Genomic DNA, 17,777 nt, shown 5'->3' on the forward strand with positions numbered 1-17,777 from the left:
AGGTATGGTGTGATATCTCAATTTTTGGTCCCTATTTGTTGATTTCTTGAAAGTTTCACCTTTTTTTTTCCTGTTTTTGTGTTGGTTCAGATTTTTCTCCTATGATTAGTTGTTTCTATGCCATTGAATGGAGATGCATATAGACTGAGATTTTGTTTTCCCTCCATTTCCATCCTCAATTTGAATTCAAAAAGGTGAACCTTGTGTGTTGGATTTTTTCTATAAAAGGATGGTTGGTGAACTACATTCAATGCACAAACATTCTGCTGTGTTCTATTTCCTCCTAAACTCTGTCTATTTTAGAATTTTTTTTGTTTACATTTTTATCTATTTCATCAACTCTGTTTATCTCCTTTCTTTTTTCTGCAATGCCTCCTCTATTTGATATGATTTCCAAGATGCATCCTTTTAGAAAGGCTTGGAGGCTGAAAGTTAGGGTTCTAAGGCTTTGGGTTGTACCCTCTTTTGGTAACCATGAGGTTCCTAACTCAATGGAGATGATTCTCCTTGATGATCATGTTAGCCCCTATTAGCTTCTCTTTTAAATATGGTGTTAGTTGTTGTTTTTTAAGTTTTCAACTTTAAATTATGTGTTTCACTAATCTGATTTTGTTCTTTTGTTGGATTTTCAGTGTGAAAAAATTCAAGCTACAATTAAGAAACCACTCCTTAATAGGTTTAGGGATCATATAGTTGAAGGTCAAGTTTATAGAATGACATACTTTACTGTTGTGTCAAATCATGGTAGTTATAGAGCAACTTCTCATGAATTCAAATTGGTTTTCCTTCACCGAACCACTGTTGTAACTGTTGATGAAGATGTTATCCCTAAGACTTGTTTTAACATATTTTCTTTTTCTGAGCTGCTGAACATGACCCAAGATTATGATTTTTTAGTTGGTGTGTATCTCTTCTTGCTATTCTGTTATTCAAGTTTTTTTAACAAATCGTTTGAATATTTAATAGGTTATGTTTATTTGGAATAAATGTCATTGATCTTTTAACTTCAGTGGGAGAAGAGAAAGAATATGCAAAAGAGGGGAAAATTGTGAAAATAATTGTGCTGGAATTAACTTCAAAAGAGTATGTTGATTGAGTCATTTCTCGTGGTTTCTCTTTATCTTTTAATCCTTTTTTTCCTTATCTTCTGTTTCATTCTTTGTCATATTTTGAGTTTCAATCTTACAGTGCGATGTGCATTATTTGGGGACTAGTTAATCAAGTAAATCATTTCCTTACCTCTGGGTATGTGAAGCAGCCTGTTGTTGTCATTCAACTTGCAAAAGTCAAGTTCTTTAGGGGTACATTGTTTGGTTTCTGTACATCTCATTGCTACTGTAGGTGTTGTCTCCAATAAACTTTGCTAAACTTTTTCTGTATTGCTGTGTAGGTCAAGTAGGTCTTCAAAATGTGATGTATGCGACTCAAATGTTATTTAATCCTGATCTTCCTGAAATTGTTGAATTCAGGCAGAGGTTAGCATGGTTTATTTTGTTAATTTTTATTGTATTCTCTATTTACAACTAATCTGGAGTAACAAGTACAAGTGTCTGCCATCATTTTTTTAGTATGATTGAGCAAGGTGTCAATGGTACCCAGCCACTGTTTATTACAAATGAGGGTAAAGTTGTCTCCTTGAAAGATGATTTCATGCGTTTAACTAGAAAATGCACTATTGAAGAGCTTCAAGATAACAATGAGGTTGTCTTTTTTTGAGTTAGTTGTGTTTATGTTATTTTATACACAAATGAATTGAAAAAGAAAATCAAAGAATAATTTTCAGATCTGTCTTTTCATTCATATTGTTAACAAATTTTGAAATGCCCATTGCATAGGAGGGTTCTTTTATCATTTTTGGTACAATCCGAGGTATTATTGAGGATGGAGGTTGGTGGTATTCTGCATGTATGTAGCCATAAACGAAGTATCAATACCAAACTTAAAGGTTTGCTTGTCCTCAAGCAAAGAAAAACTGAAAACAGAAAGGGACATAAAAGCAATTAGTATGATAAAAGAAGAATAAAAGGGGAAAAGAACGAGAGAGAATTAGGATTTGGGAGGGAGAGAGAATGAAAATAGGGCGGCGCACTGGGTAAGTAATGCGGCGCGATCGACGCGTGCGCGTCAAACACGCGCACGCGTGGTTCGCATAAAGTTCAAGAGACGCGTAAGCGTCTGGGACGCGTTCGCGTGCTTTCAGTTTTGTGCGAATCGCGCGAAGGCAGCTCCGCGCACGCACAACTCTCGGGTTGATGCGCATGTGGGCTAGATAGACAGACGACGCGTGCATGTCAGGTACGCGCACGCGTGGATGGGGGCAAAGTGAAAGTGACACGTACGCGTCAGGGACGCGTACGCGTGATGTAGATTGTGCGTTTAGCACAATTCCAACCCCAAGCCATCACAACTCGCTGGCCAAACACCTATTTATGCTGATTTCCAGGGTCACGCATACGCGTCAGGGACGCTTACGCGTGATCTGGCAAATGCGCAAGTGACGTGCACGCATCATGGACGCGTACGCGTGGTCTTGCTTGTGTGCAAGGCACGCTTCCAGCACCACTCCGGCCTATCTCTTTGCTGAATTTTCTTCTTCTTTTTCTTCTTCTTTTTCTTCTTCTTCTGCTTTTTTTTTCGGAGTGCTCGGTTCTGTTCTCAAATAGCTGCATGATCAGAACACACGTAAAACGAAGGAAAAACAGTGAAGACTCAATAAAAATCAAATAAATAAGAAAGCTCCTACTACGAAAAATAACTAAGGATACGAAATTATTGGGTTGCCTCCCGACAAGCACTTCTTTAACGTCACTAGCTTAACAGTCAGTTCTGCTAATTCAGCAGATGAGCAGACCTCTGGCGATCGATCTCACCTGCAAGATAGTACTTCAACCTCTGGCTATTCACTATAAATTTCCTATCAGAATTTTCTTATTATATTTCCACATGACCATATGGTGAAGCTCTGGTAACAACAAATGGTCCTGACCACCGAGATTTCAGCTTCTCGGGGAAGAATTTGAGCCTTGAATTATACAGAAGCACTCTCTGTCTTGGCTCAAAGACTCTGATGGCAATCTTCTTGTATTGCAATAACTTGGTTCTCTCCTTATAGATCTTGGCATTCTCATAGGCTGAGTATCTGAATTCATCAAGCTCATTCAACTGAAGCATTTGCTTAATTCCTGCAGCTTCTGAATCAAGATTTAGATACCTGACTGCCCAGTAAGCTTTATGCTCCACCTCAACTGGCAAGTGACAGGCTTTACCATAGACCAACTGGTAAGGGAACATGCCAATGGGAGTCTTGTACGCTATCTGGTATGCCCAGATAGCATCATCAAGCTTCCTAGACTAGTCCTTTCTTGAAACACTAACGGTCTTATGTAGAATCCTCTTGAGTTTCCTGTTGGAAACTTCAACTTGTCCACTTGTCTGAGAGTGATAAGGGTTGCCACTTTATGATGGACTCCATATCTATGCAGAAGTGAGTCCAACTATCTATTACAGAAGTGGCTTCCTCCATCACTATTGAGTGTCCTTGGGACACCAAACCGGCTGAAGATATATCTCTGAAGAAAGCTCATTACCACCTTGGCATCATTGGTGGGTAGAGCCACAGCTTTCACCCACTTGGACACATAGTCATCTGCCACTAGAATATATTTGTTTGAATGTGAGGGTGGGAAATGTCCCATGATATTGATACCCCACACATCAAACAACTCAACCTCAAGAATCCCCTGCTGTGGCATTTCATGATTGACAGGGAGATTCGTGGCTTTTTCACATCTGTCACAGTGCTTCACAAATTCTCTTGAATCTCTAAAGAGAGTCGGCCAGTAAAACCCGCTCTGAAGGACCTTTGTAGTTGTCCTTTCACCACCAAAGTGGCCTCCATAATCAGAATCATGAGAGTGCCAAGGAATCTGTTGTGTTTCTTTATCTGGGACACATCTCCGGATTATACCATCTGAGCACCTTTTAAAAAGGTATGGTTCTTCCCAAATGTAATACTTTGCATCAGTCAATAGCTTCTTTACTTGTTGCCTATTGTACTCCCTTGGAATATAATTCATGGCTTTGTAATTGGAAATGTCTGCAAACCATGGAGCCTGTTGAATGAGAAATAATTGCTCATCTGGAAACGTCTCAATCACAGCTGTAGGTGGTTGTACTCCTGCTTCAGGCTCAATTCTGGAGAGATGGTCAGCTACTTGATTTTCTGACCCTTTCCTGTCTTTTATCTCAATATCAAACTCCTGAAGGAGTAACACCCATCTGATTAATCTTGGTTTAGAATCTTGTTTGGTTAGAAGGTACTTCAAAGCAGCATGATCAGTATAAACAATAACCTTAGAACCCATTAAATAGGACCTAAACTTATCAGCAGCATACATAATGGCTAATAATTCTTTTTCTATAGTTGTGTAATTCTTTTGGGCCTCATTTAACACACGGCTAGCATAGTAAATGACATGTATAAGCTTACTATGCCTCTGTCCTAAAACAGCTCCTATAGCAAAGTCACTAGCATCACACATCAACTCAAATGGTAGATCCCAGTCAGGGGGAGCTATAATGGGAGCAGAGGTAAGGTTTGCTTTTAGAGTTTCAAACGTATGTAGGCAATCAGAATCAAAGACAAACGGAGCATCAACAACCAATAAGTTGCTTAATGGTTTAGCAATTTTAGAAAAATCCTTTATAAATATTCTATAAAATCCTGCATGACCCAAGAAACTCCTGACTGCCTTAACATTAGCTGGTGGTGGTAATTTTTCAATTATCTCCACCTTTGCTCTGTCAACCTCAATCCCCTTACTTGAAATCCGATGTCCAAGAACAATACCTTCTGTAACCATGAAATGACATTTTTCCCAATTTAAAACAAGGTTTGATTATTGACACCGTTTCAAGACAAGAGATAAATGCTTAAGGCAGGATTCAAAAGAATTACCAAAAATAGAAAAGTAATCCATAAATACCTCAATGAATTTTTCAACCATATCAGAAAAAATTGAAAGCATACACCTCTAAAAGGTTGCTGGAGCATTACAGAGTCCAAATGACATTCTCCTGTAGGCAAACACTCCAAAAGGGCATGTGAATGCTGTCTTCTCTTGATTTTGAGGGTCCATTGAAATTTGATTATATCCAGAATATCCATCTAGAAAATAATAAAAAGCATGACCATCTAACCTCTCAAGCATCTGATCAATGAAAGGTAAGGGGAAGTAATCCTTTCTTGTAGCAGTGTTGAGCCTCCTTTAGTCCATACACATTCTTCATCCTGTGACTGTCCTTGTAGGAATAAGCTCATTCTTTTCATTCTTGATCACTGTCATCCCTCCTTTCTTGGGAACTACCTGCACAGGACTTACCCAAGGACTGTTAGAAATAGGGTAAATAATACCTGCTTCTCATAATTTTATTACTTCTTTTTGGACCACCTCTTTCATGGTTGGATTGAGTCTCCTTTGTGGTTGCACAACTGATTTAGCATCATCTTCAAGGAGGATCTTGTGCATACACTTGGTTGGACTAATCCCCTTCAAGTCACTAATGGTCCACCTAAGAGCTATTTTATGGCTCCTGAGCACTGAAATAAGCGCCTTTTCCTCTTCAAGCTTCAGGGAAGAGCTAATAATCACTGAATATGAATCATTTTTACCCAAGAACACATATTTCAGAGAAGGAGGTAAAGGTTTGAGCTCAAGCTTGGGGGCTTCCTCCTCTGCTTTAGGTGTGTGAACCATAGTCTTCTAGGGTGGTGAATCATCAACTTCCACTAATTCATACTCAGAAATAGGATCCAAAATGTCATCAAGTACCTCAACTTTCAGTACCTCTTGAACAAGTGGTTCAATAACATCTATTTTCATACACCCTTCAGAATTATTAGGGTGCTTGAGGGCTTCAAACACATTAAGGACCACCTGTTCTTCATTGACCCTCAGGGTTAATTCACCCTTTTGCACATCAATCAGAGCTCTACCTATAGCTAAAAAGGGTCTACCAAGTATAATAGAGGATTTTACCTCCTCTTCCATGTCTAATATAATAAAATCAACAGAAAAAATAAATGGTCCTACTTTAACAAGTAAATCCTCAACAATACCCACAGGTAATTTAATAGAAAGATCAGCAAGTTGAAGAGAAATACGAGTGGGTTTTACCTCCTCAATTTGAAGCTTTTTATCACTGAAAGTGGCATTAGATTGATGCTAGCTCCAAGATCACATAAAGCTCTCTGAATGGTGACATCTCCAATGGTGCAAGGAATGACAAAGCTCCCTGGATCTGGCATCTTCTCAGGAAGGTTGTGTTGAATAATGGCACTGCATTCCTTGGTTAACACCACTATTTCTTGTTCCTTCCAATTCCTCTTGTGGGTCAATAATTCTTTCATAAATTTAGCATAGAGAGGCATTTGCTCAAGAGCCTCTGCAAAAGGAATATTGATCTGTAGCTTCTTGAAGACATCTAAAAATTTAGAAAACTGCTTTTCTTTAGAATCCTTCTGAAGCCTCTGAGGATATGGCATTTTTAGCTTGTATTCAGGAGCCTTTGGCAATGTGGGATAAGTGTCAAGAGAATCAGGGAATGGGTTGTCTGCACGCTTAGGAGGGGCGCGCTCTACTTCTTCCTTCTTCTCATCTGGAGCTTCTTTTTCAACTAACTCTTCATTGACCTTGGTCTCGAAGCCAGCTACTCTACCACTTCTCAATTGAATAACCTTGCAGTCTTCTCTTGGGTTCACCACTGTATCACCTGGAAATGTACTTGCAGACCTCTCAGGTATTTGCTTGCTCAGTTGGCCCATTTACACTTCCAAATTTCTAATGGAGGCTCTGGTTTCCTGCATAAAACTCCTCATCATCTCCCAATTAGAATCTTCTTGGGGTTTAGAGTTTGTCTGCTGAGGTGGTTGTTGTTGCTGAGACTGAAATTGGCAGTTATTGTAATTGTTCTGTTGGAAGTTGCCCTGAGAATTATCATTAAAATTTTGAGGTCTCTGAGGTTGGTCCCTCCACCCAAAATTTGGGTGATTTCTCTACCCCTGATTGTATGTCTTAGAATATGGGTCATTATTGAGATTTCTAGGACTACTCCCCATGTAATTGACCTGTTCAGAAGAGGATTGAGCATAATCATAATTATCATTTTGCACAAAATTACCTGTCATGTCATAGGAGATCTCTTGAGGTAGATTTTGAGTGTTGATAGCTGAGACTTACATGCCACCTGTGTGTTGAGTAAGTAGACTTATTTGCTGAGACATAAGCTTATTCTGAGCAAGAATAACATTTAGAGCTTCTACTTCCATAACACCCTTTTTCTGAGGAGCCTCAGAGTTCACAGGATTCCTGTTAGATGAGTATAAATATTAGTTGCTAGCAGCCAATTCAATAAGCTCAATAGTCTCCTCCGGTGTCTTCTTCTTGTGCAGTGTACCACCAGCAGAATTATCTAAGCACATCTTGGACATTTCACCCAAACCTTCATAAAATATATCTAGCTAGGTCCACTTGGAGAACATGTCCGGAGGATATTGCCTAGTCAGAAGCTTGTATCTCTCCCAAGCTTTATAAAGAGTTTTACCATCCTTCTGCCTGAAGGTCTGAACCTCCACCCTAAGCTTAGTCAGCTTCTTTGGTGGGAAAAATTTAGTAAGAAACTCAGTAACAACTTTGTCCCAAGTATCCAAACTCTCCTTGGGTTGAGAATCTAGTCATAGGTTTGCTCCATCCCTCAGAGCAAACGGGAAGAGCATGAGTTTGTACACCTTTGGGTTCACTCTATTTGTCTTCACGGTATCACAAATCTATAGAAAATTAGAAATAAATTGATTTGGGTCTTCGTGGGGAAGACCATGATACTGGCAGTTTTGTTACACCAGGGTGACCAATTATGGCTTCAACTCAAAGTTGTTTGCAGCTATAGGAGACACCACAATGCTTTTTCCATAAAGATCTGTAGTAGGAGTGAAGTAAGAGCCAAGCACTCTCCTTTGTTGCTCATTCCCATTCGGATTTGCGACATTGGCATTAGCAGCATCGTTAGGATCCATAATAGATTATGCAGCCTTGTAAAGTCTGCTTGTTGTAAATGCCGACTGAAAGTTTTTTCAAGTTCAGGATCAAAGTCTAAGAGATGTTCTTTGTCTCTGTTCCTACACATAAACAGACAGAAAACAAGAAAAGATGGAACTCTCTACGTCAGAGTGTAGAGAATTCCCAGTGAGGTAACTAAATAAAGAGATAAAAATATTGAATATAACAAACAACCACTAAAATTCGAAAATTACTAGAAAAATTAATACTAAAAATTTTCAAAATTATTATGTAAATTAAATAAGAAAATTAAAATATGACTAACTAGGAGACACCAAACTTAATTTCAGAAATTAAGAAAAATATTAGTGCTAATTAATTTTTTTTCGAAAATACTACAGTAAAATTTAAATAAAATTAAAACTAAAATGCCTAATCTAAGCAATCAAACAACTAATAGTTGTTAATCACCGTCAATCACCGTCAATCCATACTTGGAAATGCTCTTTACTTGAGCATCTTTAGTGAATTTGCATTTAAATTGTTGAGTTCTTGGATAACTTGGAAAAGCTCTTTACTTGAACAACAGTTTGAAAACATATTCTTCTAAATTTCTAATTATCTAGATTTAACGGGATACGTGACATATAATCCTCTTATATTTAGGTAATTAGGATTTCTGTGGCATATAAACTAGAATTGAACTTCACCCTCTAATTGGAATTAAGTGACCAAGAAATTGGCGGTTGATGAATTTTAGAGGAGACTAGAAAGGTCTAAGGAACTAGGGTCTAGTCACATATAGTTTGCCATGAATTAAATCTTGCATGATTAAAATAAATTAATAAGAAAAGTCAATCTGGAAAATAGATAACTCTGAAGCCTTAACTGCCTTCTTCATATTATTTTCACCTCAATTTATTGCTTGCTTTTTGATTCTCTGAATTACCGTTTAATGCTTTTGAACACTCAAACACTATTTTCTGCTTGTCTAACTAAGTAAATCACTTAACCATTGTTGCTTAATCCATCAATCCTCGTGGGATCGACCTTCGCTCACCTGAGGTATTACTTGGTACGACTCGATGCACTTGCTAGTTAGTTTGTGGGTTGAAAAATCACACCAGTGAAAAGGGTATCTATCCTCAAAATGGTGCATATTACTGTGATTTTTGTTTGAAGCACATAACTAATGTGACTCCAAGGTAAGAAATTTTGTTCAAAATGTCTTTTCATTTTGTCTTGTGGATTGTTTATAAAAATAATATTTCTTGGTATTATTTATTCCGAATCATTGTGTTCTTTTTTTTTTCTCTCTGCAGATTTAAAACTAAAATAACACTTGAAGATCATAGTGGGGAGGGTATTTTCCTTCTCTTTGATTGTGAGGCATCTTATTTGCTTAAGAAATCATGTTGTGACTTGTTTATTGAGGTTCAAATAGATACAATTGTATGTTCTTAGTTTTCTTTTGTGTGTTGTGCACTTTATAGGATGTGATATGTTTTATTCAAAATGTGTATTTCTTATGTATTACTTTAAAAATAGCTTATATATGGGGATACTTATCCTCCCATATTCCAATGGCTCATTGGAAAGAAGTTACTGCTGAAGGTTGATACCAAAGGTGTCGCACATGATACATTTTATGGCACTTTCGTAGTTAGGAGAATATGTGATGATCCCACCATTATTGCCATGTTTGAACTTCTCGATTATGATGCTGATGATGAGTCTACTCTAAAAAAGGTTACATATACATATAATTATTTTTAGATTGTGTAAATTGATGATTAATTTCTTATTTGTTTTTATTGTGCTGTGATGAATTTTTGTTATGGTCTTAACTATTTTTAAACTCTTATGACATATGAATAAGAGGCTGATTTAGATACATATGTTCCCTGTGGAAAAGGAGATATTGGTATTAAGAAGGAGTCATCAAAGACTTTTATCAAATGTGCCAAAGTTGCTCTGAGTGTTCTAGGATTTTATTTAAATCCCCAGTTCTTATAGATTTTTTGGCTGAAAAATAGCCTGCTATTTTTGGAGGGACTGAGTTTGTTGCCTTAATTAATGGTGAAGATGGAAAAGATGAGAAAACACCCAGCAATGATACTGTTAGTGATGATCTTTCTGCTGAACTGGATATATTGCTTAGCTCACCAGAAAAAGAAACTCAGGTACTGTTATATAATATTTTTTTCTCCTTCCTATGTGTGCTGTTTCTAAATGGATTTTGCATTCTTGAGTGAGTTTAATAGCTTTTGTTAATTTCTTTGTCATAGGAGGTGTTGTCCCACGTTCTTGATGCACCTTCCCAATATGGAGAGAAGCTTATTCATAAAAATCATGTTGTCACCTCCAAAGGCAAGAGGAATTTGAATCCCCAATTTGAAGAGGAGGCTATTGATGCAAATGGGCGTGGGTCCAAGATTGCCAAGGTTAATGGAGTTTGATTTAAGGTGTGAAATTGAGCTGTTGTGTCTAGGTGTAGGTATTTTATATAGTATATCTCTAAGTGTTTAGGAAGGCTTGTGATTCCAAATACATCGAAATGTAATCATGTTGACTGGATGGTATTTTGATTTGACTTTTTCGGATTGCGTCCAACAAATAGGATTGTCATATATAGGGGGTTTTTCCTTTTTGTGTTGGCTCGGGTCATCTGCCAACTAGGTCTATTCTCAACTCCTTCTTTTGTAATGGTGACTTTGCTAGGGATTGGACATATTTTCAATGTCGTAGACTGTTTAGGTTACATACTAGGATATGTAGTCAGATGTTGAAATCCTCCTTATTATAGGAGATATGGCCATATTTAATTTTGTATATCACTATCAATATTTTAATGAAATGCAGCAGTTCTTATTTTTATTTGTTTATTGTTGTACAACTTTATCTTTTCATATCAATTAGTTATTGGTGTTGATTATAACATTTTATTTTTTCATTCCTCCCTTTTTTTTACTTATTGCTTATAACTTAACAATGTGGATGTGTTTTTGGCAATGAATTAGGGGTAGTTCTTGCGATTTATGTTTCAACCTCTTGTTTTGTTTAGTACGAGTAACAAAGTTGTCTCATAATTCTGTTCGTGCTAGAGAATATAGGCAAAATTCTTTGAAAAGAAAGCGAACACAAAGTCACCATCGAAATGCAAGAGGTCAGTACTGAATTGACCTTCGTGATATTTTTAGTGTTTTTTGCTCCAATTTTCACTGATTTGATATCTATGGGAGTCTTTGTAATTTATTTTCGTTTTGTAATGTTTTAGAGGTCCTCGATTCATCGATGCCTACTCTCTCTTTGAATGATTATTTGGGTAATTTTTATTGCTCTACCTATATTTTTGTAGTTAATCTTTGTGTTTCTAATAATTTATCTGTTTGTTTTATATGTTTCCAATGTTTTTGTTTATTTTTATTTTTTAGAAAATTTAGTTGAGGTGTCCCAAAATGTTAATCAGAGTTCAAATCTTGTTTTGTCAGGTATAATATTATCTTTAAGTATTTTATCCCTGTCCAATTTTGTTTTTGTTAAATTATATTTTAAGTTCTTTTGATTTATATCTAATAACAGATTGGTTTACTGATTTATTATTGTTTTTTTACACTGTTACACCTAAAAGGTTTACTTTAACTATTAGGGCCAGTTTGGCTAAACTTCTTAAATAAGTTCTTTTAAAAAAAGAGTTTAAAATATAAGGACTTTTATTAATAACAACTTTTAAATAAATTATTTTGTGTTCGGAAAGTTATTATAGAAGTCCTTGTTTTAAAGCTGTGCATTAAATAGGAGTGATAAAATAGCTTTTGAAAATAGGAGAAGTTACATTTCTTAACTTCTTCAAAAGCTCCTAAATAACTTTTTAAAAAGTTAAAAGTTTATTTAAAAAATTATACCAAACACTATTAATGTAACTTTTTATAAGTCAAAAGCTAAAAAAAGTAGGTTTTGGAGTTTCGTAAATGGACCCTTAGTAACGCATAGAATTCCTAATTAAACATATCACGAGACTTCTGTACTTGGTCTCTTTTTAATTTGACAACTCAATTAATATTTGTAAAATCAAACATGATATAATAATTCTAAATATCATTTAAAATAATTATAATAATCCTAAATTGTGATAAGTTGTTATTAAATTAGCTAACATAATCGTGAAATTGTTTTGTTGTTGTTGTTTACATGGCTGAAAGAGATTAAAATAGTTAATAATTGATTCAAAAAGCACAGTTACTGAAGGTAATTAGATTAGCTAGCGTAAGCCTGACCAGTTATCTTATGTGGTTGAAATAATTAATGCCATTATAAAATTCTTTATGGAATCATTTAGATCAGTAGATAGGTTTAATTTATATAGTTGTTTCAAACATACACAGGTAATAGAGATTATTAAATTATTTAATTAGTGTTTATTCTTATCTTGGACAATATGAAGAGTTTTTTTGGTTATGTGATTGGATTCACGTAATTAGTTAATTAATTTGTTGAAACTTTCTTAATTTGATGTCATAATCAATAGTTGTATCTTAAAAAAATTTAATTATTCTGTCGGTTCCTCTAATTTTTGGAAATTTTTTAAGTTCCATATAAATATTTTTTCTTTTAGTTCTGTCTGTCAATTTTTTTAAAATTTTTTCAATTATGCCTCTCTTGATAGTAATTTGGTCAATTCTATAAGGAGATGTTTACAACAAAGAATATGGTGCATGGATTCAATTAAAAGAAAAAGAAAGCCTTGACAGCCAATTAAGAAAAAAAATTGTGGAATGACTCAATTAAAGTAAAAAAAATATAGGCACTTGGTTAAAAATTTACAAAATTCTATTTGACCAATTGAGTCATTAAAGTCTAAAAAAATACAAAATGATTCTAATAATAATTTAGATTATTTAATTTAAACCTTGATAGTTAGTATGAGTGATTAAAATAATGAAACAAAGTCTATTCTAATGTTAACAAAAATCAAACTGTTCTTAAATGTGCATTTAGCTTTATTTATATTTAGTTAGTTGATAAATCAATGTTTAATTTTCGTTGGTTTTCATAGTTTATTACATTTTTAATGTTCAATTTGGATGCTGATTATTAGATAATTAATTGATTTCTTATTTTATCATTAATTTTTTTTATATTTCGTTGTCGAATATATATTTACATAAATGTGTGTTTTTTTAAATAAAAATGGATGATATAGACCAATCAAAAATATATGATCCTTCGATAAATTCATTCAGTCAAGTTGATTCTGTTATTGATCATCCTCTGTTCTTGCAAAGTGAGATACAAGGTAAGTTCTCTTTCTTAAATCATTTATTATTCAAGAATAGTAAAATATTATTCTTATTTACGTAGTGCTAAAAGATTCCATTGTGCTTCTGTGATGAGATATTATTCAGTCAGTGTAAAATAGAAGTAGTGTTTTGTGATATATTTTTTTGACAAAATTTAAAGGAGTCAAGTATTTAGTCTATATTATATCTGTATGCTAATGGTTTATTCATTTTATGTTGAATCTGTTTCATGCCATATAATTGAGATGAAATTCTTTTGTTGTTGTGCATATTTTTTTCGACCTTATCTTTTCCAGGTTGCCTTGATGTTGGTGATCCTAACTATGAATGTTCATTTTATGGCGCATGTTTCTGGTTATTAGAACGTGTTGAAAGAGACTCTATAGTTAATCGTCCTATTTTTACTGTTTGTTGCTCAAAAGGAAAAATTCAATTACCTTATCTCTGAAAGCTCCCAGATCTGTTATATAATTTGATTAACGGACATGATAGCAAGAGTTTGTACTTCCAAAAAAATATTTGATCTTATAATAGTATGTTTGCCTTCACGTCTCTTGGCGGTAAGGTATTGGATTCAGTGAATGATGGGAGGGGTCCACCGCAGTTTATAATAAGTGGTCAAAATTATCATCGGATTAGAAGTTTGCTCCCAGATGCTGGTCAAAAGCCTAAATTTGCACACTTATATATATATACGACACTCAGCATGAGATAATGCATAGGCAGTTAATCTTTGGGTATGTGTGTTTGAAATTTTGTTGTTCATTCTTTTTATTGTATTTTTCTGATGTTTTAGTATTATTTGTATTGGAAAACAGGTTTATAGCTGTGATATGATAGTTATAGTATATTTTGTTCCCGTTTTAATGTGTTATTGGTCATTTTTTGCTAATAATGATATATCAAAATATATGACAATTGTATTATGTGTAGTTTTTAAATATATTTTTGTGGTTAATGTATATTTGTTTCAGGCAAACATCTGAGATAGATAAAGAATTGATAGGTGAGTTGTTGCAAATGATCGATTCTCATAATGTCATAGCACAGTCATTTCGAAGAGTCAAAGAATTCTATCAGTGTCATCCATCTGAGATTTTCTCTTTGAAGTTGTATTCGTAAAGGAAGGTTGATCGAAGAATTTATAGTGCTCCCTCTTGTGATGAAGTTGCTGCTTTGATTGTTGGAGATTTTGATTCGTCGGATCATGGTCGTGACATTATTGTTTGATCTACTGGTGGTCAGTTGCAACGTATTTATGAAACTCATGCTCTGTATTGGCCCTTACAGTATCCTTTGTTGTTTTCATATAACGAGGATGGTTACCAGCTGAACATTGGTTATCGAGGTGAACAAGCTGGATATGTTCCTGGAAGGAGAAAAAGGGGTTTCCCTCAGGGAATTCATATGTTTTTGTCTCCAGATTAGGGAGCACGAAGATAGAATTATTCACAAGTGTAGGCGGTTATTTCAGCAATTTGTTGTTAATTGTTTCACCATGATTGAGTCCCAAAGGTTGTATGAGATTAGAATGAAGCAAAGTACAATTAGAGGAGAAGTCCTTCAAGGAATAGAGGAGGCTATGCGTCGTGGCGATGATGAAGCTTCTTCAATTGGGACACGAATCATTTTGCTTTCTTCCTTCACTGGTGGTAGACGTTATATGTTTAACCGTTGTCAGGATGTCATGGCAATTTATAAACATTTTGGCTATCCATATTTATTCCTCACTATTACATGTAATCCAAATTGGCCTGAATTTCAGCGATTCACAGAGCGAGACCGAATTCCCATCACTGATCGTCCTGATATCTCTTGTCGTGTCTTTCATGCCAAGTTGAAGTGCCTCGTTAGCAATCTCAAGGAAGGTGTGTTTTTTTGGTCCACTTAATGCAGGTATGTTCTTTTCTTGCTTAGCATCTCAATTTCTGTCTGTTGTCTTCGGACATGTAGTTGTTTGGCATCTTTAGGATGTTTTTGTATTTTTAGGTATGTATACTATTGAGTTCCAAAAAAGAGGTCTACCGCATGCACACATGTTACTTTGGCTTAACGTAGAAAGCAACTTACAAAGTGTTGAAATTATTGATGAATTCATCTATGCCGAGCTACCCAATCCCCATAAATTTCCATCTCTTTATAATGTCATAACCAAGTACATTTTCCATGGTCCCTACGGTCGACTTAGACTGAGTTCTCCTTGCATGAAAGATGGTAAGTGCTCAAAATTTTATTCAAAAAGATTCGTTGACCAAACGAGCTTTGATGAGGATGGCTATCCAATATATAGACGTCGTAATACGGGTGTGACAGTGAAGATCAACGATGTTGATATTGATAACAGATTTGTTGTGCCCTATAATCCATTGCTGTTAATGAAATATCAAGCTCATATAAATCTTGAGTTCTGTAACAAGTCAAACGTCATTAAGTATCTTTTTAAGTATGTCAATAAGGGTCCGGATTGGGTGACTGCAACTGTTGGAGAAACATATGATATTGGTGAATCTTCTCAGGTGGTTGATGAGATCAAACAGTATTACGATTGTCGTTATTTATCACCGTCTGAATCCATGTGGAGAAATTTTTGCTTATGATATTCATCATAGATGGCCGGCGGTACAGAGGTTGACTTTTCACTTGCCGAACTAGCAACATGTTGTATTCGATAATGTTGATATCATTACTCATGTTTATTTGTGCAACAAAGATTTGCTGACGATGTTTACGGGTTGGATGATGGCCAACAAGTGGTTCCCGGAGGGGCGGTCTTTAACATATGTTGAATATCCAGGCAAATTTGTCTATTGTTCGAATAGCAGGGAGTGGAAGCCAAGACAGAGGAGATTCTCAATTGGAAGATTGAGTTTTGCTTATCCCTCATCTGGTGAACTTTTCTACATGCGGATGCTTTTGAATGTGCAGAGAGGTTGTACCAGTTTTTGAAGTATAAGAACCGTGAATGGTGTTACTTATGATACATTTCAAGAGGCATGTTCTGCCATGGGATTCTTGATAGATGATAAGGAGTATGTTTCTGCTATTAAGAAAGTCACCGAATTAGCGTCAGCTGCATAGCTAAGGAGGCTTTTTGTGATGTTGTTGTTATCTGGTTCCATGGAAAGACCTTTGTCAGTTTGGGAACAAATTTGGGCTTATTTGTTTGATGATATTGTTTATCGCAGAAGACATGAGCTGCAATATCCCGGTAAGAATTTTGTTCATCATAAATTTATTATCTGACAGGCAGGCACACACGCACGCACACAGTACAGAAATGATATTATGGTGCTAATATTTATTAATTATCGTTAAACGTAGATCTAACGATGAGTCAGGACGAGTTGCAAGCATTTTGTTTGTTGGAGATTGAAAAACTATTGCAAAGTAATGGAAAATCATTGAGAAATTATGCTGGCATACCGATTCCTAATAACTCTTTAGTCTCTCAATTTAGCAATTTGATACTGTTGCGTGAGTTGCAGTATGATACTGTTTCTTTGACTCGTGAGCACGATGTAAATATCTTTAATTTAAATGAAGAACAAAGGGTGGTCTACGATAAAATTATTGATTGTGTTTCGAATAAGAGGCACGAATTCTTTTTTGGGTACGGGTTTGGTGGCACTGGAAAATCTTTTTTGTACAGAGTTTTGTCAGCTAGATTGCGATCTGAGAAAAAGATTGTTATAAACGTTGCTTCTAGTGGTATTGCTTCTTTATTGTTACCTGGTAGTAAGACGGCGCATTCTATATTCAATATTCCTGTTGAGCTGACTGAAGACATTGTTTGTCGAATTAAGAAGGATAGTCCAAAAGCTGAGGTAGTCCGATTGGCCGATTTGATTATTTGGGATCAGACACCGATGACTAACAAATTAGCATTTGAAGCGCTCGATAAGACGTTGCGGGATATAATGGTTTCGGTCTCTGATAGGAATAAAGATTTACCTTTTGGTGGGAAGGTGGTCATTCTTGGTGGTGATTTTAGGAAGGTCTTGCTAGTTATTCCAAAAGATTCTCGTGCTGAGATTGTGACGGCATCCATAAATTCTTCTGTCCTCTGGAAATACTGTGAAGTTTTGCGATTGACAAAAAATATGAGGTTAGCAAGTGGATTGGAACAATCAACTGCTCAGGAGTTAAGGTCATTTTCAGATTGGATACTTTAAATCAGTGAAGGTCTATGTGGAACTCTGGTCAATGATAAACTTTTTGGTTATATTTCTTTTGATCTTATCATTCCTATTTTGGAAAATCCAGTGGAAGATATTGTAAATACAGTCTATCCGAATTTGATTCAAAATTTTCGTGATCCAAGCTTTTTCCAGGATAGGGCAATACTGGCTCCGACTATCGAGAATGTTGAAGAAATAAATAATTAAACAATTATATAGTTGACTTGTTACCCGGTGAGGAGAAA

General features: G+C 35.5%; 2 protein-coding genes across 2 annotated transcripts; both read left to right on the forward strand.

The window, feature by feature from the left end:
* Positions 1-368: 368 nt before the first annotated feature.
* LOC140174691 (replication protein A 70 kDa DNA-binding subunit C-like) lies at positions 369-10,513 on the forward strand. Its single transcript, XM_072200183.1, has 9 exons — positions 369-518; positions 633-900; positions 1,011-1,083; positions 1,189-1,301; positions 1,391-1,475; positions 9,377-9,506; positions 9,603-9,803; positions 10,091-10,237; positions 10,343-10,513. Exons 1-9 carry the CDS (start codon positions 369-371, stop codon positions 10,511-10,513), a joined length of 1,338 nt encoding a protein of 445 aa, XP_072056284.1.
* Positions 10,514-14,852: 4,339 nt separating this feature from the next.
* Positions 14,853-16,432, forward strand: LOC140174692 (uncharacterized). Its single transcript, XM_072200184.1, has 4 exons — positions 14,853-15,222; positions 15,344-15,904; positions 16,065-16,283; positions 16,344-16,432. Exons 1-4 carry the CDS (start codon positions 14,853-14,855, stop codon positions 16,430-16,432), a joined length of 1,239 nt encoding a protein of 412 aa, XP_072056285.1.
* Positions 16,433-17,777: the final 1,345 nt, after the last annotated feature.

Source organism: Arachis hypogaea, chromosome 8 (assembly GCF_003086295.3).
Source record: "Arachis hypogaea cultivar Tifrunner chromosome 8, arahy.Tifrunner.gnm2.J5K5, whole genome shotgun sequence".
NCBI classification, from domain to species: domain Eukaryota; kingdom Viridiplantae; phylum Streptophyta; class Magnoliopsida; order Fabales; family Fabaceae; genus Arachis; species Arachis hypogaea.

Bases quoted from the DNA above. Each gene is read 5' to 3' on its own strand.
- LOC140174691 (XM_072200183.1), top strand. From the start codon at position 369: ATGCCTCCTCTATTTGATATGATTTCCAAGATGCATCCTTTTAGAAAG. The intron at 901-1,010 runs GTGTGTATCTCT...TTTTAACTTCAG, and splicing joins AGATTATGATTTTTTAGTTG to TGGGAGAAGAGAAAGAATAT. The intron at 1,302-1,390 runs GTACATTGTTTG...ATTGCTGTGTAG, and splicing joins AAAAGTCAAGTTCTTTAGGG to GTCAAGTAGGTCTTCAAAAT.
- LOC140174692 (XM_072200184.1), top strand. From the start codon at position 14,853: ATGATTGAGTCCCAAAGGTTGTATGAGATTAGAATGAAGCAAAGTACA. The intron at 15,905-16,064 runs GTTATTTATCAC...TGTGCAACAAAG, and splicing joins CAAACAGTATTACGATTGTC to ATTTGCTGACGATGTTTACG. The intron at 16,284-16,343 runs GTTGTACCAGTT...ATACATTTCAAG, and splicing joins GCTTTTGAATGTGCAGAGAG to AGGCATGTTCTGCCATGGGA.